Below are 24,985 nucleotides of genomic sequence, written 5' to 3'. Positions count from 1 at the left end.
CCTGAGTATCCTAAAGGCAACATGAAGTATGGTAAAGGAAAAATGTTGTTGTAACATGTGGTTACATTAGTGGAACATTAACTCTGTCCTGCCAGTTTCACACTAATAAACAAGTTCCATGTGTGCATCATGATGAACTACACAGAGGTCAAAGAGGACAGCGCATAGCTAGCAGTTCAAATGAAAACCATATGCTGGAGTATAAGGAAATGTAAAGGAAAAGTTACATTCATGTGGCTCTGTAGTGTTTGGCTTATATGATGGATAAGTACATTTCTGCTTGGAATACTCTACCCTGAATAGCGAAGCAGGAAGAAAAGAGTTGAATCAGATTAGTTCTTTTGCAGTTTAGTCAGGTTATTTCAGTAGTAGAAAGGCCCCAAAGATGTCTGCAGCCTGCGAGTAAATGAGTTTAACAGAGTAGTTTACATGAAAGATTGTTCCTGCAAGGCGAGTCTCTAGCAGAATTGTTTTTTTAAATGTTTTCTAAAATGAGCAGAGCTCATACTCAGTCCTAATGAATCTGAAAACAGCTCTATGTTTATTTCTTGAATAATTCTATGGGAACTGCTTTCAGAAGTTCAGGAGGCCACATGGACCACTGTTTACTTATTAATATAATTAAAGCTCTTTTTTCTCATCATTACAGACTTGCATTTGCTTGCATAAAGTTGCTTGAAACAACACCGTAACCTCTGGCATACCAAGTCATTAAAAACTGTCTGCACTGAGAAAAAAAAATAAGATTTGGGGGGTTTAAACTCTCACTGGGGGGGAAGAAGAACTTAGAGTTGAGTGGAAAGGGGAGCAGAGTTGGGGGTACATTCATATTGCTCCTGGTGTCTTAGCCATGTATTATCCCCTGCCTAGACAGAGCAAATAAGTAACAGCCTGCCAGCAACTTGGAGTCTAAGTGGATCATAGTAAGTCTATTGTACTTGTAGAGGAAATAAGGCAAATAGCAATGACTTGTAATGTCTCTCTCTAAGTAATCTGATTATTATAAAAACATATATAAGAAAACATAGTGCTTGATGTTAGTCCGCCTCAACCCATCCCTTTTTATTGTCACTTTCACCTTTAGATTAGTAGACTGGTGTGAAATATCAAATAGCACTCACTATATAGAGAGAAGCATTTGCTTTTAAGTCCTAGTGTTGTATGGTTTGCATTAAGTAGTGCCTCTCAGTGACATCATTTATAGTGCACAATGTTTTCCTGTAACACTGAAACATGATTTACATGCTCTACTCGGTGCCTTTGTTTGTGGTTTAACTATTGGAAGTGTTTTAAAGTTAGGTCATCTTACATGATATGGATGTACTGTACAGTGTACGTGTATGTTCTCTGTTTACCCAGGAACAAAAACAAAGAGAAGCAGGCATTTCCTGTTGGTCATGTCTGTAATTGTGGGTTGCTGACACAGACAGACGTTTTGTGATTCTGAACCTCTGCTCTCCTTTGCAGATGGAAGTGCCTTAGAAGTTGCCAGAAGCCCAGAAAAAGAAATTACTCTTCGAGATTATCAGATGGAAGTCGCTGGACCTGCCTTGGAGGGGAAAAACATCATCGTATGTCTCCCCACAGGAAGCGGTAAAACCAGAGTTGCAGTTTATATTACCAAAGAACATCTGGACAGAAGGAAGGCTGAAGGGAAACCAAGAAAAGTGATCGTCTTGGTGAACAAGGTACTACAATGTCTGTCTGGTATAGAATACTTCTGGGTTTGCACTATTATGCTAACCTACTTCTGTCTCATTAAGCACTCCTGAACATTGTTATTTTTCAGCACATACTTCATGTGGTCTGTTGTAGGTTTTCCAGCTGTAAAACTATGTGGTTGCATTTGAAAACAGATTGTGAAATAGTGATCACCACTGAAAATCATCACAGTTTTTGATTCTTGATTTGTGAAAAAGAGCAGAACAGTAACCCCGGTGCCTTTACTCTCTCTGCTCTAAAAACCAACATCAACAGAAGCTCCTAAATTACTGCACAGCTAATTTGAGACCATGCCTTAACCAAACAGTCTAGCATATATTTATGTGTTCTGGTTTACTAATGTTGGCACAAACACCTAAATCATCAGGAGCTCTCTGATCCTAAAAGCAACAGTAAAGACTTTTTCTAATTTTGTCGGTTAAATCTCTTGACTTTTGTGGCATTGACTTCATGAAAGTTTCATGTGCTCTGATGCCCTCAGGTTCCTCTTGTTGAGCAGCACTACTCTGCAGAATTCCTGCCCTTTCTCAAGAACAAATATAAAGTGGAGCGAGTCAGCGGAGACTCCCAGCTCAAAATCTCTTTCACAGAAATCGTGAAGAAAAATGACATCATCATCTGCACTGCCCAGATTCTGGAAAACTACTTAGAGAGGGCTAACAGTGGAGAGGATGAGGGCGTGAACTTAAGTGGTATGATATTTCAACACAATTTCACAAAATTGAATACATTATCCTTTTTTTTTTTTTTAAAAACACACTCTTTAACTAAAATCTATCCAGGCTTAAGCTTCAAACTCTGACAGCTTCTGGAATAGAAAGCCACCCAAAGGACAGAGCGGCATCTCCCCTGATAGCATCTTGTCAAAGTCTTCTGACTCTGCTGCTTACTCCTGTTGGCACTCACAAGTCCAAGGTGGAATAGCCACCTCAGTGGAACATATGCTGTTTGTTGAAACGCCTGAAAGCATGTACTTTTTTTTCCTCCTGGTTTCCAGGCCACACGTCTGTTCAAGCCATCAGTGTGTGGCTCATCAAATTCACATGAGAGCTTCTATCACCCAAAATACATCAAGCTGCCACTCTCCATTCTCTTTTTCCTCCAGGGAGGATTTTGCATTGCATCGCTTAAACTAGTACATGGGAATAATTAGAATTCACCCTGCTTACACTTTTGCAAAATCCAAACTATATAAAGGTTTTTTTTGTTTTTTGTTCTTTGAAGTAGACAGTTTTCCAACATATGTTATTGTGTGGCATAAACTGCTGTGTCAAAGGTTCCTAGAAAAGTACTGGTTTGTGTGGGTAGGTTTGGGAGAGAGATGGCATCTGTGAGGGAAATCACCTCTGTTTACGTAACAAGCAAAATAAATGGGATAAAATTAGCTCTGCTGGTCGAGAAAATTACAGTCTTTTAAGATTTGAGCACTTTTGTTTCTTGGCAGTAATGTGGCAGCGAGAAATTGGGACACGTGCATGTTATTTTTGAAACAAAGCAACATTTATGTGTTTCTCTTTTGCACATATAGACCTGACACTCATTATAATAGATGAGTGTCACCACACTCAGAAGGGAGGCGTCTACAACCACATAATGATGCGATACCTGAAGCAGAAACACAAGAACAAAAGGCTCGTAAAGGAGCAGAAGGAGCCTGTGCCCCTCCCTCAGATCCTGGGCCTGACTGCCTCTCCAGGGGTTGGGGGAGCTACGAAAATGGAAAAAGCAGAGGAGCACATACTGCGTGTAAATACTGTTTCTCTGTCTTCACCTGTGTGGATAAAAGTGTTGCATGCATATTACTCTGCTCATTCTTGGCATATTTAGTCATTATTTAAAGTTAGCTATAGTCTTTAAGGCTTCTGATTAATATATCTGACAGTCTGGGAAAGAAAACTAGTCATCAGTCACGCTTCTTTGTGTCCATACCAAGTAACTCACATGTCACAGTGAACAACATCTTTTTTTAATCAGAATCCTGCTCCAGTTCTTTCTGCTTCAGTCATAGAGAAACTTGTTGATTCAGCCAAGTTCTTTCCACTGTTCCACACTGACCATGCACACAAGGCAGCCATAAAGTTTCCACTGCAGCAGAAAATAAGCAGAAATACGCTCTATCATGAGATCAAGATGTGGGATTAATTTTAACACTATAAATCTTTGTATTTTTTTCACAGATCTGTGCAAACTTGGACGCTTCCAGAATAATGACAAGGCGCCAAGAGGAATTCAAAAAGGAGCAAAGAAAAATAGTTGTTTCTGTTGAAGATAGGAGGGAGGTATGGCTGTTTAACATGGCATGGTTTTGTGCCAAGCTTTTCTTTGACTCTAATTCATATGAGGGACTCCAGCTGATGTTAATGCAGGATTACATGTGTGTGAAACTAAATATCCTTTTTAGGATCCCTTTGGTGATGTAATCAAGAAAATTATGACCGCCATCCACAACCATGCCGAGCTGACCCCCACCTGTGACCTCGGCTCTCAGAATTACGAACAGTGGGTTGTTCAAAAAGAACGCCAAGGTGAAAACAGATTTTTACGCTCATCTTTCGCTAGTTATCGTTTGTTCAGCCTCCCATGGTGTGTAGCGTCTAAAAGTACTTGTCTCGATCCATTTTAGCTGCAAAAGATGAAAATCAGAAAGTACGAGTTTGTGCAGAGCACCTCCGACAGTACAGCGAGAGCCTGAATCTCTGCAACACGATTCGCATGCAAGATGCCTTCAGTTTCCTGAACAAATACTACGAGGAGGAGATGAAGAAAAAAACTGCCCCGGAGGAGGAGCATAAGATACAAATCACAGATACTGAGAGGTTCCTCTTCAATCTGTTTAAAGGTATTGTGAAACTAAGCATTCGCCTGAAAATTCAAAGTAGTTGTTGACTTTATAATCTGAGATTTGGAAAATCTTTTTTTTTTTTGGTAAATGTGAGGTAAGATATCGTTTGGCTTAGATTAGCTAATAGATGTGAAACTGGGATCTAGCTAAACAAGACTTGTCCACGGAAAATGAGGTCCACCTGTGAACATATGCAAATGAAAAGCAAAAAGGATTTTGAAGTCTGCAGTGGTTGCCAGCATTCAGAACAAAAAAGACAAATTATTTGGGCTGTATATAAAAGACAGACATGGCCACGCAACATCAGCCAATGGTCATTAGTCTACCATTTTGAAACACTGAGTTTGGCATCATAGCTGCCGTCATTTGACTTTGGATGCTGATGTGATCATATTTGAACGACAGTGTAAAGTACTAAGTTATCAGCTAATGGATGCAAGCTTGGATAGCAAGATCCAGCCAAAGACTGCACAGATATTAGTTAATATGTGCCTGCAATTATATTAAAATTTAAAACACAAAACCTCTTCAACAGTCTTTTATTATGATTGATACACATTGAGCCATTATTCATTTTCTGTGCCAGTCTCATGCATTAAAAAGGTTCCAGGACTCATCAAAATAATAAACTATTATCAGGAGTTCCAGTTAAGGCATTCAGATTAACTAAAAAGTGATTCTTAGCATAGAAATAGCAGCTTTTTGTTATCCAATTTCCTAATAATGCAATAAAGTTTAAGCCTTTGTACAATTTAAATAAGAACAATATCTAAAAATGAATGTGTCCTTCATCATCAGGGGTAAAGAAGCTGTAGAGACCAAAATTATTTTTGTACTTTCTATATTACTGCCTATAAAATTAGCCATTTTACTTCTGGAATATGTGGAGATAGCCTAAAAGGGTAATTTGAGAACCTTCATGGTTTGGCAGTTGAGCCCTATGCGTTACAGATTTCTACCAGGCACAACTTAAACAAATTTATAGTCTACCTGTGAATTTTGTGGTAGATTTGAACCCTTCCCACATTTCCGGTCCTGTTGTTTAGCTGAGCTAAGCTGCTTATCACTGTACTTACTAGAGGTATAAACCCTCATATTTAACTCATAAAAAGACACCATATCTTTGATGTCAGCGATAGAAAAGTGTAATTCAGTTCTTTGTAATCTGTGTCTGACAGACAACAAGAAGGAGCTGGAAAGTCTAGCAAAGAATCCGGAGTATGAAAATGACAGCTTGTCAAAATTAAGAACTAAAATTCTGCATGAGTTCAGCTCTCGGGATGAAGCCAGAGGGATTGTTTTCATCAAAACACGACGCAGCGCCATTGCTCTAAATCAGTGGATACAGGAAAACTCCAAGTTTGCTGACATTGGAGTGAAATCAGCATATGTCATTGGAGGTGGAGACCAGAGTGTTGTTAAACCAATGACCTCGGTGAGTGCTACATTTCTCTCTATTTTCCTGCACAATTATTTGCGCCTTACACTTAACCTTCTCTTATAAATCTGTTTTAATCAGGCAGAGCAAAAGGATGTGTTGAAAAAATTTGGCAACGGTCAAGTCAACCTGCTGATTGCTACCACAGTAGCCGAGGAAGGCTTGGACATACCAGCCTGCAATTTCGTTATTCGATATGGCCTTGTGACAAACGAGATCGCTATGATTCAGGTCAGTAATGAGTTGAATAATGAGCATTGAATGTGGTATACCCAGTAATTGAAGGAATATTAGCCTGTGTAAAACAAACGTGGTTGCCTACCCTTCACTCACAATCGCCTTTCTCAGGCCCAAGGCAGAGGAAGAGCCGAGGACAGCAGTTACACGCTGGTCGAGGTGAAGAACTCCGGGGTGGCTGAAAAGGAGTGCGTCAATGAATACCGCAAGAACATGATGAACAAAGCCATTCAGAAAATTAAATCCTTAAATCAGGCAGCCTATGAAAAAAGAGTACGTTTACTTCAGAATTTTTAGTCTCAGTTAAATTGAAAACCCACATGGCTTTGAGACTTTTTTTGTTTGTTTGTTCATCAGATCACTGAGTTTCAGCTTCAGGCTATAATGGAAGAGAAAGTAAGAATGACGAAGAAGAAGCAGAAGGACATAAAGAACGAGAGCCCATCTAATGTGAAGTTTAGCTGCCGAAGCTGCAGCGAGCCAATCTGCACGGGCGACGACATCCAGATCATCGAAAACATGCACAGAGTCAATGTGACGCCACAATTTAGGTACAGTTTACAATTCAGTTCTTAACCGTTTGTATGTGTTGAACTGTATTCCACTCGTGTAGTTGTGCTGTGATTATTATCAATTTTACTGCATCTTTTTACAGAAAACTTTACATTCAGAGAGAAAATACTACTCTTCAGGAGCGTCTTCTCGACTATGAGACCAACGGCTTCATTGCATGTAAAAACTGCGGACAGGTAGATTCAGTTTAGCTTTTTTAATTATTTGGAAATTCTCTTGTGAATCTTAAGAAGATAATCTTATTCAGAATGTTCAATTTAGTAGATAACTAAACACAGCATTGCTGCATTAACAAGGAGTCGTTCAGCATATGCACATACATGATGCTTAAGCATAATTAGAAAAAGTAGGACATTTATGACTCTTGGTCATAAGCAATAAAGCTAGTTCAAAGAGAAATGTGAGTCTGTCATATGACATAAGACTGCAGCCCTTTAATTTGAGATCATGTTTCACCACAAATTTAGATTACAGGACAAAAGGGCATAAAAGCAAGCCTTTATTTAGTCTTGGTTAGGCCTGCATTGAGAATAAAATACTCATTATATGTTGTGTTGCATTCTGTTACAGAGATGGGGTTCAATGATGATGTACAAGGGGATCGAGTGCCCCTGCCTTGATGTGAAAAACTTTGTGGTGAATTTAAATGGAAAGAAGATTAGCAAATGCACCAAGTGGAATGAAGTCCCCATCAAGTTTTCTGCCTTCGACTACGCTGAACATGCAATCAACATGACCATGTCCGATAACTCGGATGATGACGAAACAATGTGAATTATAACCACGTAGAAAAACCAGCGACTGAGAAAGCCTTGATTTCTATTGTGTTGCCGTATGGCCGACACAGGATTAATAACCTTAGCAGAGTAGTGAATGTTATGTTTCCTTTGAATGTTTACTTGTTAACTGGAGAAATGAATGGTGATGGGACTGAAGTGTGTTCGTAAAGAAAAAGTGTGAATGTTTTACATCATTTTAATGGTTAAAGTATTATTGTGAATTGTGCAAAATTGCAGAATAAGGGTTTTACTCTTCAATTATGTTCGCATTTGATGGGATTTACTGTTGAAATAATGCATGATTACAGTGTATTAATTTCTATGTAAGGGTTTGTCACTGGTATTAAATGAACTGGAAAAGCAAAGCAAGAAAATAAAGTATATATATATTTTTCCCTTTCAAACTCTGGCTGTCTCATGAGATGGGAGTCACCGAGTCTGTGATAGCCCCTCAGAGCCCACCTGTCACACACGCACACAAACAGGTGCTGTGGATTTTCCATTAAATCCACAGGTTAGTGAGTCACTACGATTGAGACAGCACTGCTATTCCTAAAAGCCTCTTTTAAGCTTGTTTGCGCAAACATATATATTACCTGCTAGATCACATTGTCTGGATACACAAGCAGGAAGCTTGTTTGATCCAAAAGTATTACAAAACTGACTGCCCTTCTCATTTTTATCCCATTTGTCCTCTTTATGCTCATATTTAAATAATAAATCAACAACATTAAAAAAAAATACAGTTACTTCATTGTGTACCCTAAGTGAAAAGCTACGTAAATATTTTTTTTACACTTCATGGTTAAAGTATATTGATGTAGATACACAAAAAAAACCTGCTTTTCCAGCTGTCCTGTTTTGTTGCGTGAATACTTTACGCCCATAGTGAAAAAGCCACTTCCTAATACCAGCAACTTGTGCGCTCTTTCAAAGTTGGGCAGCAGACTTCGAGGAGGCATCTCTGTCGACTGGTCTCAGAAATGCAGCGAGGAGAGAAGGAAACCTTCGACTAAAGCGGGACGGAGCTCCGTTTTCTCATGCGGCTGCATTAGTTTAAAGTTACCTTTGCAAGCGTACGGTTATGTTAACTAAGCTGCATGTTCCAAGAAGTGACTGTAAACTTCACGCCAGCTGCCTTTGAGGAATATTTTAAAAAACCAAGAGCTTCACGGCGACTTCATCTGGACCATGGTCAGTAATCGATTTACCATCAGTACTGGGGGGGAAACAAAGAAAATCTGTGTAAAAGCATGGCTACTTACTGTGACCGTGTGAAGCTCACCGTGGGACTAATAAGTTACTAAAGGAGAGCCTGCAGCGTCAGCATCTTGTTGTGTGCTTTCAGAGGATTTTTATAGGCTGCCACTTTTGTGTCACCTTTCGCAGGGCTGCAGTAACAAGGTGATGTGGGGGGTGATAGGGGCGGCTGTCGTCATCACGTTAATAACCATTCCAGCAGTTATTTACAACAGTAAGTTACAGCCTTGGCCCGTGAGTCGCTTTTCTTTTCTTTCTTTTCAAAAAGCAGCTACAGATGTTACTTCAAAGCAGACTTCTTTCTGTGTTTGCGCATTTCCTATTTGTTTGCTTTATTCAAGTAACGAAGTTGTAAATGCGCAAAAAAAATGGTCGTCACATATTTTGGAGTGTTGGTATCGTTACATGCAAGTTAAATAAATAATGCAGCACATGTGTATCATTTCAGAATCTGGTGGTAACAAAAGGCCTTTTTCTCTTGATGACTACTTTAATGACACCTTTAGATGGAGAGCCTACAATTTGTATTGGATATCAGGTATCACTGTCAGTCACTTAACCTCTGCTATACCTTCTGATTTTGGTAGCATTAATCTCCACCTTCGATACAAACTTCTTGGAAGCTTATCTATTATCCTTGTTCCTGCAGATAAGGAGTATTTGCATAAAGCAAGAGACGGGAATGTCTTTCTCCACAATGCTGAAACAGAGGAGGAGTCGCTGTATTTGAGCAATTCAACCTTTGTAATATATTTGTACTTTAAAGTATTTTCCTAATATATACTGTCACGCATGTTAAATACTATGTATATTACCGTAGTATACGCTGAATTCTGCAACACATCCATAAGTTCATGCAGTCATTTTTATTTCAGGCCCAAGTTGAAGCCACAGATTATTTGCTGTCAGGTGATTATAAATACATCGCCTTTGAAAGCAACTACACAAAGGTGAGGTGTTAAATTTCACCTAGTTAAGTTTCTATCTTTATTTGTATTTTTTTTTTAAAACATTATTTTTTTTTCTATTTATTATTATTTCTATAATTCTGTTAATGGAAAAACCTGCAAATGAAAGTGTTTGTCGTTAAAATCCTACAGAAATGGAGACACTCATTCAATGCCTCATATTCGATCTATGACAGGGAGAGTTCGTAAGTAGCTGTTTTTTGTGAGTTTTATCAATGAATTTTGGTTCCCACCCCAAATGTATCATCTGTAAAAATGTTTATTCATCAGTTGGTACATTACTATTATGCCTGTATGTGTTCATATTTCATCGTAGAACTTTTGTCACGCCTGCAAATCTTCCACGTGTTGTGCAGTACTTTACCTGGGCACCAACCGGAAACAAATATGTAAGCGCTCACCATGTACTTTTTGTCTCCAGTGAATAATAAGTTGCAAGTTATTTATAATACTTGTGGCTTATTTTTGTTGCAATAAATTTGTAGCTGTATGTTTATGGTTGAAATCCACTTTTTCTTTTCAGGCCTACATTTCAGACTTCAACATTTTTTTCAAATCCAATGTCAGTGCTGATGAAGCTGTGCAACTGACACACAATGGGAAAAATAATGAGATCCTTAACGGTGTCCCTGACTGGGTGTATGAGGGTTAGTGACATTATTATTTCTTCTTCAAAAGTGTGCATCTGTATGGGTTAATATTTTTCTCCAATAATTTCAGAGGAGGTGTTTGCATCGAATGGGGCAGTATGGTGGTCCTCAACCGGAAAGTTCTTGGCATATGCAGAGTTTAATAATACAGAAGTTCACAAAGTGGAGTTCTCTTGGTATGGATCTGAGCAATATCCTCAGACAGTTGCCATTCCATACCCAAAGGTGGGATTCTATAACTTTCAAACATGGAATTATGAGCAAAATATAACCTTCAATATCAATTTATCATTTTAAATTGTCAAAAATTGTCAGATCTCTTGTTATATATAATTATTTATCACAAATATTATATTTGTATTTGTATAGGCTGGATCACCCCTTACTAAGGTGAAACTTTTTGTTGTCGATACCACAAACCCATCCCACCGCACACAGGTGTTTGCTCCCGCTTCTGTTTCTTCTGGGTCTGTATATTATTTAGCACATGTGTAATCATTTACCGGAAAATGCGATGCCTTCATGGTCTGTCTTATGTGAAAACCTTTTCTCCTTCTGTCGCGTTTACTCAGTGATCACATCTTGTGCTCGGTGACCTGGGTTACAGATATACGCGTTGCAGTGCAGTGGCTCACAAGAAGACAGAATTATGTGGTTGTACAGATCTATGATTTTGATGGAAGTCGCTGGACAGAAAAACAGGTAGCTGTGACTTCTCTGCTGAGGAAATCGTCTTGATGGCCATGCTCTGCTAATTAACTGCAACTGATGTCTTTACTATCTATAGAGATTCGAGCAAACAAGCAAGACTGGATGGGTGGGCCATGTAAGTTTCCAAAAGATTACTGATATAGTTCTTTAAAACCTTACTTTGATGTATCACTATAACGTATTACTTTGTTTTTTCCTTAGTACGTGCCCTTGCCTCTTTTCTTTGCTGAAGATAAGCTTAGTTTCTACAAAGTGATGAGTGACACTAATGGCTACAAACACATTCATTATGTGAAAGATGTAAGTGTTGCAAGTTTTCTTTATGCAGAATGTGTTGCACAGTCATATCAATCATGTGTTTAGATTTTAGTGACTTACTAAAGGAAGCTCTTTAATTAAGGGCAAAGCAACCCCTGTTACCTCTGGGAAGTGGGAAGTTATCTACATAAGCAAATTAACCAAAGATGTCATGTGAGTGATGAATCCATACGTTTATGGGGAAACTGCATAAATCTTAAAAATGTAAGTAAGAATATAAAGACCTGGTGTGTGAAATTCCTTTCTACAGATATTTTGTGAGTAATGAGCATGGAGGAATACCTGTACAGAGAAACCTCTACAAGTAAGGAATTATTCTCATCTGTCCTCTTTTTTTACCAGTTAAAATCTATATGTAGATAATTATATAGGTGACGTGCTGTTTTTTTCATCAGGGTTATGATTGGAAGCAGCCCCTCTGCCCCCCAGTGTCTCACCTGCAACCTGCGTAAGGACAGGTGCCAGTACAACTCAGGTTACTTCAGCTTTGACGCCTCTTACTACCGAATGGACTGCTACGGTCAGTTACCCATTCACATTTTCTCTTACTGTAAGCAATAACTCACCGATTTGGGGTAGTGAACATCTGTGAACACTAATCCTTGCTGAAGGCATGCAGACGCTTTGATGTGTAATCCACTTCTATTTGTGTGTATCCTGTTTTGTTTTGTTTTTCTTGAACCAGGACCTGGATTCCCCCTGTACACACTCATGGACAGCAAGGGCTCAGGTGCAGATTCATATAACCCAAACACATTGTTAAATGACTCATTGCACTCACATGGTATACTATTAAAGGATAAGGCTACTGTTTTTGAAGGTGGTCAAATAAGAAGAACCCAGTAAATATTCCAGCAGAATTTTCTTGCTGTAGTTATTCCTTCTGTCCATACAAGCCATTCATATTTTGTGCTTCCAATGGAGTTGATATGGGATCAGATTTCAAGGTAAACGCGAGGCTTTAATAGTCCAGAAAGTTTTTAAGTATTTAAGATCTCTGTGTTTTTATCTGCATTTGAAAATGTTCTATAAAACGTAGTTAATTTGGTACTGAAAAAGCTGATAGCTGAAAGCCGAAAAGCTCATTTTTAAAGTCCTTTGATTTGATACGTTGTACCACTGAAAGCATATATGTAACTTCACATTAACTTTAGGCTGCAATAAATCTGTAAACCAGCACTAGGTGCTGTTTTGGTTTCATACAGCCAGTAGATCGAATATAGTGGCCCAAGTTCAAGTACTTTTGGCTGCTCTTTTACTTCTCAAGGATTCATGGCAGTAGATGGATCCACATATTTGATTAGACACAGATTTTACACCAGATTCCCTTCCTGACATAATCCTCCCATTTATCGAGGCTTGGGACCAGAACTGGGGGTAAATGGTAAATGGTAAATGGTAAATGGCCTGTATTTGTATAGCGCTTTTACTAGTCCCGCCTAGAGACCCCAAAGCGCTTTACACACCCAGTCATCCACCCATTCACACACACACACACTGGTGGAGGCAAGCTACAGTTGTAGCCACAGCTGCCCTGGGGCAGACTGACAGAGTACACTAGCTTTCGAAACTCTGAGGGTGGGTTTGTGTCTCATCTCAGTTTTGGGAAGCTGTTGCATGTACAGAGAATGTGGTAATCATTGCACCATAAATGCTCTGATGAAGCATGAGTTTTGAATATTTTGTAACGCATTTGCTACATTAAGTTAGACGCAGAGTGGTCTAAACGCGTCACCTCAAGTGCAAAATAAGGAAGGTAATTCACGAAGCTCCCAGAAAAAAGAATAAACAGCAAATCAAAATGTTTCAGAGAAGTTAAGGTTCCTCAATGATGAACACTTTGAAGTATGCACCTTTATGTTTGTTTTATGGACACAACATTGCAGCTACTTTATTTATTTGTTTTCAGAGCTTGCCATTCTTCAAGACAATAAGGACCTGAAAAAGAGTTTGTCTGAATTCCAAATGCCAACAATGAAACATGGCACCTTAAAGATTGGAGGATTTGGTGAGAAATGCATGTTGAAAAATCCATCTCAGAAACTGTTGAAGACATATGGAAATCCTCTGCTTTGTGTTTGAATGTATGTCTATTGTGCTCTTTTTCACATGAGCACACACGATGGTTCTTAGTAACAGCAACATTTTCAGCATAAACAATGGTGAATTACAACTAAGGTTGTATTGCCTGTTTAATGATTGTAAGTCAGTAAGTATATCAGCCATTATATGTGCTGACCAGATGTTTTGTAATGACATCCTAGTATGTGAAACATCGTTTTCCATCTTCTTTCACAATTTCCTGTGTTTTTGCCAACAGATCTTTGGTATCAAATGATGTTACCACCCAATTTCAAGAATTCTAAAAAATATCCTCTTCTTATTGACGTGTGAGTGAGCAATATTCCAAATTGCATGTGACACCACTAACGTTTACAGAAGTAAATTTACAGTCTTGCTCTCCTTGTGTAGTTATGGTGGTCCGTGCAGTCAGAGTGTGAACTATCGCTTCAAGCTGAACTGGGGCACGTACCTCTCCAGTTCACATGAGATCATCATTGCCAGCTTTGATGGAAGGGGAAGTGGTTACCAAGGGGATGAAATAATGCACTCAATCTATAGACGCCTAGGGACATTTGAAGTGGAAGATCAAATAGCTGCTGTGAGGTAGGTCTGTCTAAACGTTCAATCACCTCTGTGATGAGTGTTGTTCTTTAGTTGTTGTTTGAAGAAATTTAATCTTATACATACATACAAAAGTCTTCATCTAGATAAATGCCTGGTGTAGTCTGGTTTAACAAAATGTGTTTTGCCCCAGATAATAACTGATCTCCCTGTTACAGGAAATTCATTGACATGGGATTTATTGATGAAGGCAGAATAGCAATATGGGGCTGGGTAAGCTGTATTTTATCCTGCTTTTTCCTCTTTCTTTATCTTTATAATCACTTTACATGTTCTTACTAATGCAATCTGTTCTGATCTTCAGTCATATGGTGGTTATGTTTCCTCAATGGCCTTGGGTGCTGGAACTGGACTCTTTAAGTGTGGAATTGCAGTAGCCCCAGTAGCCAAGTGGGACTATTATGGTGGGTGAACATGCATACATAGCCTATCATATACATACTCACCCACCACTTCATTAGGTACACCTTGCCAGAGTAGCTTGGATTCCCTTTTGCTTTCAAAACTGCCTCACTTTTTTGTGGCAAAGATTCAACAAGGTGCTGAAAACATTCCTCAGAGATTTTGGTCCGTATTGATAGGACAGCTTCACACAGCTGCTGCAAAATTGTTGGCATCCATAATGCAATTTGTTGGCATCTCCTGTGCCACCACATCTCAAAGGTGCTCTATTGGATTGAGATCTGGTGACTGTGGAGTGCATCTGAGTGAACTCAGTTAAGTTTTTAAAGAACTATTGCTAACAACTGCTGAAATAATGCTTTATCCTGCTGGATGCAGCCATCAGAAGATGGGTACACTGTGAACATGGTCACCAATCATACTCAGGCAGGCAGTGGAATTTAAATGATGCCCAGTTGGTACTAAGAGGCCCAAAGTATGCCAAGAAAATATTTCCACCACATTACACTACCACCACATTACACTACCGCCTGAGCTGTTGATACAATGAAGGATCCAACTATGCTGCGTCAAATTCTGACCCTACCATCTGAATGTCAAACTACTAATCATGACTCACACCGGACCAAGCAGCATTTTCTTCTGTTGCCCACTTTTGTTGAGCCTTTGTGAATTATAGCCTCAGTTTTTTGTTCTCAGCTGACAAAACTTGTAACCAGTGTGGTCTTCTGCCACTGTAGCCCGTCTTCTTCAAGATTTGATTTGTTGTAAATTCAATGCTCTTCTGTATATGTTTGTTGTAACAAGTGGCTATTTTAAAGCAGATTCTCATCAGATCTCTTTCATCAACAAGGCATTTTTTTACCCTAAAAACTGCTGCTCACTGGATATTTTCTTTTTTAGACAGTGCTCTATAAACCCTAGAGGTGGCTTTATGGGAAAATCCCAGCAGATCAACAGTTTCTGAAACACTCAGACAAGACTGTATGGTATCAACAACCATGCCATGTTCAAAGTCACTTTCATTTACCATCAATATCAGCATGTCATCTTAACATCTTGGGGCGACCGTGGCTCAGGGGGTTGGGAAGCGCATCTGTAACTGGAAGGTCGCCGGTTCGTTCCCTGGGCTCTCTGTCCTGGTCGTTGTGTCTTTGGGCAAGACACTTCACCTACCGCCTACTGGTGTTGGCCAGAGGGGCCGATGGCGCAATATGGCAGCCTCGCTTCTGTCAGTCTGCCCCAGGGCAGCTGTGGCTACAACTGTAGCTTCCCTCCACCAGTGTGTAAATGTGAGAGTGAATGAATAGTGGTATTGTAAAGCGCTATATAAATCCAATCCATTATTATTAACAATGTCTGTATGCCTAAATGCATGTGGTTGGGTTGAACGCAACCACATGCATTTGTGCGTCTGTGTTGATGAGCAGTTGAACACGTGTAACTATCAAAGTAGCTGGTCAGTGTAATTTTACAGGCTGCTTATTTTCTTGTATGGCCTTCACTTTACATAAGCTGTAACAGTGTTAGTATCATGTTTAATCCATTACTTTTCTCCACATCTTCAGTGTGATTAATATTTTCGTGCTGAATATAAGAACCTGCCTTATGTGTACAGGGAAGGCAGGAAAGGGCATATTGATGCTGTATCCAAAATTGCTGGCTTGGGCAGTGAGTCACTGCCTTTTTTTTCACTGCAAAGCTACTCAAAAGTCTTGAATATTCTAAATCTTGTTTTCATTACGACTTTAGTGAAGTCATGATGAAAATGTTTGTAGAATAGTGCTTTCTCAACATCCTCCATCATGCACCAGATGATGCAGTATGCAAAGCAATCATTCTGCTTATTCAGCTGACCCACCTAAAGACTGAAATATCATCTTAAGAAATATTTGGTGTGAAAATATATAAAGTCAGTAAAAGCCCAGAAAAAAAGTAACAGCATTTGAATTGATTTCAGTGTACATTCAGCAGAATAAGAGAGATGTGTTGTTTTTCCTGCCAAAACCTAACTGTGGTTAACCTACATTACTCACAGTGCATCCTTATTGCTGTTATTGAACCCTGAGCTTCTGGCCTCAAGTAGAGATAAAAACTAGGCTGGTGATTACACCTCTTTGTAACTCTACACTAGTAATTTTGACACGTTCAGCCTTGAAAGTTGATGGAGTTCATCTTTAAGATTTCCTATAGCTTGTAATCATTCAATCTAAACTTTTCCTTCCCTATGTTAAATACGCATGATTTATTTTTGTGTTTCCATTGTATCCACTTTTGCGGTGTTAACTGAGTTTTCTTCCACAGATGCAGTTTACACTGAACGCTACATGGGCAAGCCAACTGAGAATTCCGACTCGTACAAAGTAAATATCATTCAGATTAGCTGTGTGGTGAAGTAAAGGCACATTTCTGCCTTGAGACTGTTGTAATTCTTTTATTTTCTAGAACTCCACAGTGACCTCCAGAGCAAAGAACTTCAAAAATGTTCAATATCTCTTGGTCCATGGCACAGCGGATGGTACGTTCTGTTATTTCTTTCAGTCATTTCTATTTCTGATAAGACCTGAACATGTGGTAGCCCGTTTTCTCAGAGGCGTTCCAGGTAACACAGTAAGCCATGCACAAATAGACTCTGTTTGCCTTGATAGAAACTTGAGCTTTCAGTCACGTAGTAAAAGCTCTGTCTTTCCCGTAGACAATGTCCATTTCCAGCAGGCTGCACAAATCTCCAAAGCTCTGGTGGATGCGCAAGTGGACTTCGAGGTGATGGTAAATATTAGCTTAGGGAAGTGAGGCTAATATTAGGAATGATGTTGTTGATGTAATGAAGATTTCAAATGGAAAAAAAACGTGGTCTATTATAAGCAAAATTAAATCTAAAACAAGTGTGATTTAAGATGTGCACGATGTTATCTGGAATTGACTTATAGTCTATGCACTAATCATATTCTGGTATTGCTTTCAGTGGTACACCGACAAGGACCATAGTCTCAGTGGATCAGCCTATCATCATATATACAGGCACATGAGTCACTTCCTGCAGAAATGCCTCCTTAGTCCCAAATAGATGTGAAGGATGTAACAGCATTTGTAGGCAACAGTTGTTACCACAGTTTCTTTGTCTAATGCATTTTTAATGTGCTTTTTTTAATTGTAATATTCTGAAAGCCAGGTTGAACTAATGCAACAAATGTTAGATTGCTCATTTAAATGAGCATCCGTATGTTGTGTGGAATTTTTGCAAAATATGTGACATGCAAAGATACAAGTCCTATCATGCATTTATAGTTTAAAAAATTTTATGTATGTGTGTGCGTGCGTGTGTATGTGTGATTATCATAGCATACATTAACTGCAATGCATTGCACTGATTTGTTGCAAAGTGGAGTCATTTGTGTTATAAGAATATTCAAATAAACTTTTTTCAACATTTAATTGATTCATTGCTTTTCTTTACAAATGGTTCTTTTAATGGGCCAAAAGCTTATTACTGATCTCCTTACTGTTCAAACATGCAAATTAAGATTAAAATAAAAACACCCAGTACTAACAATATATAACATTAATGTGTGCTTTGAATTAGGTTTTATTATACAAATTATATAAATTGTGAAAAATATAAAAGAATAATAGGAAACATTATATATCCAAAATGGCCAGCTGTTGAATTCAATCAAACACATACATGGGCATGGATTTATTTGTCAGGGTAGAGGTCATGTTTGATTTGGACTAAATAAAGCAACAGATTTCACCACCCAGCTGTTATTTTTTAAAAACCCAAAGTCAAATATATTCAGGGGAACAAGGCGGAAGCAGACTAATGGATTGAAAGTAACAGGTGATATGCTAAGGTTTCTGTGACGGTGAAGTCACCTGGGAGAGTGCTCCTCAGCTCCCCTATATAAACGCTGAGCAGATCAAGAGGGGACCATGAAACAGCTTAAGAAGCCAGAGAGAAGAAGAGAAAACTGCCATCCCTCTCTCAAACGCTCAGCGGAAAGAACCACAGGTGAGACGTTTTTGCAGCACAATCTAAATGTAGAATATCTTGTTAAATTTTATTGAATGGATTTTTAACGTCACTTTTTCCATAAATTTCTTTTTGTATTTTTTCAGAGGCTCAAACAATGAATAGTGCTCATTCTTTAGCCGGACTCCTGCTCCTCATCATCATTCAAAGCAGCTGGCAGGTTCCTGACCAGGACACAGACCGACACTCTATGTAAGACCAACTTTCAGTCATTTTACACTGCCTCAGACATTAGTAGTAGTAGTAGTAGTATTACTAGTAGTCTCATGTGCTGCATTAATGGAGCAGCTGTTGGCAAAATGAAAAAAATGATCCACAGTGTTGATAGCCCGTGTAATTTATAAAGTGTAATTTAAATCAAAATTTGATTAGCACACTTATTAATTAATAATAAATAATTATAAATTAATGTTTTTTGCTTGAATTTAATGCTAAACAATGTTATATTGTTATTATATACCTATATCTACTGATCTATTGATCTATCGATCTATTGATCTATCAATTGATTGATTGATTGATTGATTGATTGATTGATTGATTGATTGATTGATTGATTGATTGATTGATTGATTGATTGATATAACTCCAGATTTCTGAGAAGTATGAAGTATATATGAATAGTCATGGACAGATGAGAAGAATGATGCAGAATGAAGAATAAAGAGTTAACTTGTAAGAAGCAGGGGACTCCAGGCTATTGCAATGGTGAGCGTACATTAGCTCTGTTCACTTTCATAATGCATCACTTTTTTAGGCTATTGACTGAAAACTCCATCCTCAACGAACCCATTGAGATCCAAAACATGAAGAGACATTCAGAGGGAACATTTTCCAACGACTACAGCAAATACCTGGAGACAAGAAGAGCACAAGACTTTGTCCAGTGGCTGAAGAACTCAAAGAGGAATGGGTGAGTGTCACAGTTTTTTGGGGTTTTTTGTTTTTTTAAAGACACAAATTTGTAAGTTTGTGCCTTTAAATTTGTAAAAGACAGTCTAAAGTCTAAATATAACTGCATTCATTCTGTAGATTGCTTCTCTTGTTTCCGTTTGCGATTTTAACCTAAATCAAAATGATTCCAAGTCATGTTTAATGTACCCATGTGGATTTGGGGGTTTTTGGTCTGTTGCACCAGTTACATATGCAGCTATTGTGACTTCTTCACACAGGAGACGCCATGCAGACGGCACTTACACCAGCGATGTGAGTTCCTACCTGCAAGACCAGGCAGCCAAGGAGTTTGTGTCCTGGCTGAAGACTGGCCGAGGGAGAAGAGATTGAAGAGATCCAGCTTTTGCCATTTCCCAAATTAATGCAACTATTCTCACTGACTCTGTGCCATTATATGTTTTGCAGTCTGTACTAGACTTTTTTCTTGGTAAGATATTAAATGCCCTCACAAGAAGCCCGGTTGGCCTTAAATTGCTAAAGGAAATTTTAAAATGTGTCAGATATGTGTCAGATGTCTGATCGAGCGTTCATGACATGATTTATTCAGGTTTTTTTTTCTTCATTTTTAAAATCACATTATTGGTTTGAACTTCAAGTTTATTAATTACATCTGTCAATAGTCTAATGCTTTTTTCTTATTATTCAGAAAAAAAATACATTTAGTTTTCAATAAAGAAATATGTACAATCCATGGCTTCCCTTTCTAAATAATTGAATCCAATGAGGTGGTTTAACAAGTCTTAGCATGAGGTCTAGAAGTCAGAGAATATATAAATACCATGCTTTAGACAAAAGATACACTCATTATTGGCCATCAAGAACAGAACAAAAGCTGTGTGGTCATTTGAATCAATATTCGCTGACTAGTAAATAAGTTATATATAAGCACGACATAACATTTTGGTCCAGTGATATAGTCACTGGCTTAAAAAAAATGTGATTTGATTGTTTGCACCACTGTCACCTTCCCTTAATCCTTATGTTTATGGAGGTAGAAGAAAAATCAATGAACACGTTACTCCAGAGGGAGAAATAAGCTGTGGTATTTTTTACCAGGTAAAATGATGATATGTCACCTGTCAGCTGTTCACTGGAGGAGGATTTTCAAGCAATGCGCAGACTGCACACCAAGGATGGTTATGCTAAATGAAAGAAAATCATGTCAATCACATAAGTACCTCGTTGGGAGAAATGACTGGGTCGACACTCTTGAGTTCCTCCTGGCACTGAGACAAAACAGTAATTTGCATGAGCCAGCAGCTTGACACGCTTTGGGATAGGCCACCTCTCTAAGCTGTCATCTGTAGCACATCAAACCATCTGTTGATTACAGTAATCCTCAGCCCATTCAAGTTTACTTGTGAGCCAAAATTTGTCAAGGTTAAAAACGGCCAAATGTTTTCAGCATCACTGACACTGGATATCTCTGCCCTATCCTTGATAACCTACACTGGTTTTTACGTTTTTATCTCTATGTAAAGCTCATTGTTAAGAGCGTTGTGTTAGCATACAATAAAATGCATTGTTTAACACTAATGATCAAATGTGTTATATAAGTAAAATTGCCAATGGCATTTCAAATGAAAGCATTATGTGCAGCAAACTAATATTATCTATCGCTCCTCTGACATCTTGTTAAATCAAGATATAGTATATATGTAAGTTTTGAGTGTGTGTATGTATGGATATATGATTATGTTTGTGCCTGTATACATGTATAGTACACATCAATATATGTGTAAATGTGTTTATATTTTTATATATGTATGTAAACAGACATTTTATTTTATTCCATAATATTGCCTCACGTGTTAATAATATGCTTTATTAGTACACTATATCCTATAACCGAGGAAAAAGAGTTTTGACATTGAACTTTTTTGGTGATTTCCTTCCTCTGAAGAAGGCCACCCAAACACATGAGACATCAATGGAAAGCCCAGGATGCCCTGTATTTAATACATCAGGACTTACTAGGGTAGCTCAAATAAGTCAAAAGGCACAGACCAAATAAATCCATTACAGAGGGCATAAATGAATAGACTGGTCCTCAGGAGGATATATAGGATATATATAACAATATTAGTCATCACAAGAATATATTAGCATATGCCCACAAATACAACAAGTACAACCCACTATATGCATGCATATATAAATCTGGGACATTTTTGCCCCTGGTAGGATCTCCCAAGGGAAGTTGGTCCTAGGTGAACAGCCAGACTAGGTGCAATTTACAAAACCTTTATGGAAAAGTCAACAAGAGACCAAGTTACCTCACCTAGACTGAGGTTGCCGGGCCTTCACCCTGAAGCCAGGTCTTGGGGAGAGGCTCAGCAAGCATCTTGTGGTTGAGTCTTAGCTCATGGGGCCTGACTAGGTTCAGCCAAAATGAGCTACATGCAATGTAAGACTTCCAGGGATTAGAAGAAAGGGTGAGCATATTTTTTCCATATTGGCTTCTCTTGATTGGCTCACTGTTAAATCCAGAATCAAATTTAAATTTAAAATCCTTATCATGACATACAAGGTCTTTAATGATCAAGTCCCATTTTATCTTAAAGACCTCATGGTACTAAATCACCCCAATAGAGCAGTTGGATCTCAGACTGCTGGTTTATTTGTGGTTGCTAGGGTATTTAAATTCTAGTGTATCTACCATAGTTTTAGGTAAATATAATTACATTCTAATTACAGATGAAATTTTATTCAAATCTTGAATTAAACAATTATTTAAATCTAGAAAAATGAAAACTCTAGTCACCGGCCTTATTATGAAATGCTTTGAATGTTCTCAAAATTTCAAATTCTAAAATTCACTCAAAGCTTTTGCAGTTATTCAGTGTTTAATGCTTCAAGTTTTGCTAAATTAAAAATGCTAAACAGAGAAACAGAATTGTTGACTTCCTTAAAAAAGTTCATTTGAGCGTAAGTTTGACTTTGACAAGATAAACAAGAATGCTTATAGAAATTTATTTAGTGTAGCACACTGACAAGTTATACATAAAACTATTATTTGATTTTAAAAATTGAGTAACCCTCAACTCTTCATTGAAATGCAACAGTAGATGGCTAGATGCCTTTAAAATTCATGATTCATAACTTTATACAACCATTAAACACAGGATACTTTGAGTATAGTTTACATTTACAATAAAAACAATATGCACACACACACACACACACGTCTTTGTTAGACTACCATGTATTTTGTAGCAAACACAAAACAAATATAAAATAAATACCATAAAATAAATGACAATATAAATATAGCTAAATATTTTCTCATACAAATTATTACCATTTTGGTACAAAGAGCTATTGCTTTTGGTTCCACAGAATTAAAATCACTACGTAAAATTCAAAATGGTCCCATTCCAAAAACAGCAGAAATGTATGTTTCTGTGGTTTACATTCAATAAATCCAAACAGTATATAGGGTTAGATGTTAACAACAAGAGAAAATTAGATAGCAGGTTCTATTAGTTCATAATAACCGGGATACATCAGATAAAGCAGTTTTTTACTTACAGAGATCTGCAAAACTAAACTTGAAGGATTGATGATATGAAACACACAATGTAGATTTGTTTGAAAACACAGAAGGAACAATGACAAAGACTCGTAATGCTGTCCACACTGACTTCCATCTTCTCCAGCTTTTATTTGTAGTTGTGGAGAAATGCTGAGAGCGATGTAACTATCAGAATCCAAAGAGAAAAGATATAAAAATGTGTAAAAGTAGTAAATATGTAAACATAACCATCTTTAAATCGACGGCTTACCTAAAGTGATTTTGTATATTTCTTTTCTCTGACTCATGGTGTTATTTATCCATCTGAATGTTAGTGATGTCATTCACCTATTTCCTTTCTGACTTTTGAATATGATAAAATAAAAGGTACTAGTCTCATGGAGCTACAAGAACAAAATAAATAAATAAAAACACTGTACCTAACCAACATCAGCTGTCTTTGGCGATGACAGTTTTGCCCACAGTGTGCTCATATTACAATCATATAAGGCTCAAAAAATTTCTAACTTGATGGTCTTTTTGCATAAAAGCCCCGAGGTGCCCCAGATCCATATACATTTTTTTGTTTTTTGTTTCTGTCACAAAATAATCAGCTGTCATTCACAACATCTATCATCGCGCCCTCTATCATCCACAACAGGCCATGATATTGTGTTAACCTTGGGCAAAATTAATGAAAAATACAAGTATGCAAAGTAAAGGAACTACAAAGGATTGTGGCTATTTAGCTCTTAGAGGTATTTATGGCTCAGGACGTGGAGTGGGCCGACTTTTAATCAGAGGTTCATGGTGAGATCCCTGGATCCTCCAGTCTGCATGGAAGAGTTACTAAAAACCTGAGTTGTCCCTAATCCATTCATCAGTTTGGCTGTGTGTGAGAATAAATGTGTGTGTGATTGGGTGAATGAGGCTTGCAATAAAAAGCACTAAGAGTGCTCAATTAGAGTAGACAAATGTTATTTAAGAACCAGCCCATTTACCCTTAAGAAAAACACTTAACATGAAACTTCATCAGAAATGCTTCCATTTGCTAGAATGAAATAAAAAAGTGATGAAAAAAGGCCATGTGGTAAAAAGAGAGATGGATAAAGTGATGCACCCATCATGCCTAGTGTACACGACAAAAGCCTGTGGGTCATTGTTATGATCTGGTCTAGGTGAGGTCAGCTAATTATCTGGATTCCCCAATGGCATGGGCATATTCTAAGATGACACTGCCAGGATTCATCAACCAGAGTGAAAGAGTGTTTCAGGGAGCTAAGACATAATTTTCACACATGGACCGGCCACCGCAGAGTCCAGACCTTAACACCACCATTGAGAATCATTTGGGATTTGCCAGAGGAGACTTTACGCAGCGATCTAACTTCCATCATCAATATGAGATCTTGGCGAGAAATTAATGCAACTCTGGACAGAAATAAATGTTGTAAAATTGCATGAGCTTATCGAAACAATGCCAGAGTGAAAGGCAGCCCAATAAAATATTAGAGTGAGAATTTTTTTTTTGTTTGATTTTTTTAAGCCTGAGAACATATTTTGCAAAATTACTGTATTAAATCTTAAAATCCTGAAACATAAATTATTCTATTTTTGAATTTGGAATAAAAATTCGCAATAAAAAGTATTGCCATCACTGTCACTATAAAGGGTGGGTGGGATCATAGCATTAAGTCTAAACTTCATCCTGTTCCTTTTGAGCATCTAAAATGTGCCATGTATAGAAATATTCTTCTAAGTGCAAAAAATAAACAGTTAATGCAAAACTAACTGTTAGCTCTAATGAGTTTTGTATGTATGCATGTCCACCTAAACAAATGGACCAATCTCGGTGAAATTGCATGAAAACTGTCATGAGTGCCAACATCTATGTGGCAT

General features: G+C 38.0%; 4 protein-coding genes across 5 annotated transcripts in view; 3 read left to right on the top strand and 1 right to left on the bottom strand.

Annotated features, from left to right (window-relative positions):
- ifih1 (interferon induced with helicase C domain 1) overlaps nucleotides 1-8,099 on the top strand; it is a 12,714-nt gene extending 4,615 nt beyond the window's left edge. The window contains exons 5-16 of the mRNA XM_005723415.1: nucleotides 1,468-1,688; nucleotides 2,204-2,414; nucleotides 3,251-3,468; nucleotides 3,900-4,001; nucleotides 4,124-4,247; nucleotides 4,346-4,561; nucleotides 5,743-5,999; nucleotides 6,084-6,233; nucleotides 6,351-6,512; nucleotides 6,597-6,790; nucleotides 6,895-6,988; nucleotides 7,383-8,099. Coding sequence (XP_005723472.1) covers nucleotides 1,468-1,688; nucleotides 2,204-2,414; nucleotides 3,251-3,468; nucleotides 3,900-4,001; nucleotides 4,124-4,247; nucleotides 4,346-4,561; nucleotides 5,743-5,999; nucleotides 6,084-6,233; nucleotides 6,351-6,512; nucleotides 6,597-6,790; nucleotides 6,895-6,988; nucleotides 7,383-7,586 — 2,153 coding nt within the window. The 3' untranslated portion in view covers nucleotides 7,587-8,099. The remainder of the gene's footprint in view (nucleotides 1-1,467; nucleotides 1,689-2,203; nucleotides 2,415-3,250; nucleotides 3,469-3,899; nucleotides 4,002-4,123; nucleotides 4,248-4,345; nucleotides 4,562-5,742; nucleotides 6,000-6,083; nucleotides 6,234-6,350; nucleotides 6,513-6,596; nucleotides 6,791-6,894; nucleotides 6,989-7,382) is intronic.
- Nucleotides 8,100-8,540: 441 nt separating this feature from the next.
- On the top strand, nucleotides 8,541-17,976 carry fap (fibroblast activation protein, alpha). Its single transcript, XM_005723414.1, has 26 exons — nucleotides 8,541-8,785; nucleotides 8,981-9,065; nucleotides 9,300-9,389; nucleotides 9,501-9,595; nucleotides 9,727-9,801; nucleotides 9,952-10,004; nucleotides 10,136-10,208; nucleotides 10,343-10,466; nucleotides 10,540-10,694; nucleotides 10,839-10,936; nucleotides 11,042-11,171; nucleotides 11,257-11,295; nucleotides 11,382-11,480; nucleotides 11,581-11,651; nucleotides 11,749-11,802; nucleotides 11,894-12,018; nucleotides 12,184-12,228; nucleotides 13,408-13,506; nucleotides 13,819-13,888; nucleotides 13,971-14,165; nucleotides 14,342-14,396; nucleotides 14,488-14,587; nucleotides 16,890-16,948; nucleotides 17,031-17,103; nucleotides 17,281-17,354; nucleotides 17,551-17,976. Exons 1-26 carry the CDS (start codon nucleotides 8,783-8,785, stop codon nucleotides 17,650-17,652), a joined length of 2,241 nt encoding a protein of 746 aa, XP_005723471.1. The 5' UTR covers nucleotides 8,541-8,782; the 3' UTR covers nucleotides 17,653-17,976.
- A 560-nt stretch (nucleotides 17,977-18,536) lies between these two features.
- gcgb (glucagon b) lies at nucleotides 18,537-20,025 on the top strand. The gene is made up of 4 exons (XM_013908388.1): nucleotides 18,537-18,597; nucleotides 18,705-18,810; nucleotides 19,376-19,531; nucleotides 19,791-20,025. The coding sequence occupies exons 2-4, from the start codon at nucleotides 18,716-18,718 to the stop codon at nucleotides 19,900-19,902; spliced, it is 363 nt and encodes a 120-aa protein (XP_013763842.1). The 5' UTR covers nucleotides 18,537-18,597; nucleotides 18,705-18,715; the 3' UTR covers nucleotides 19,903-20,025.
- Nucleotides 20,026-22,479: 2,454 nt separating this feature from the next.
- Nucleotides 22,480-24,985, bottom strand: part of slc4a10b (solute carrier family 4 member 10b) — a 29,979-nt gene continuing 27,473 nt past the window's right edge. For both annotated transcript variants that reach the window (XM_005723411.1, XM_013908387.1), the window contains one exon: nucleotides 22,480-23,272. The gene's annotated coding sequence lies outside the window, so the exon portion shown is untranslated. The remainder of the gene's footprint in view (nucleotides 23,273-24,985) is intronic.

This window comes from Pundamilia nyererei, unplaced genomic scaffold (assembly GCF_000239375.1).
Source record: "Pundamilia nyererei isolate P.nyererei 1_Seehausen unplaced genomic scaffold, PunNye1.0 scaffold00009, whole genome shotgun sequence".
NCBI classification, from domain to species: Eukaryota; Metazoa; Chordata; class Actinopteri; order Cichliformes; family Cichlidae; genus Pundamilia; species Pundamilia nyererei.
This window is presented reverse-complemented; position numbering and strand designations above follow the sequence as displayed.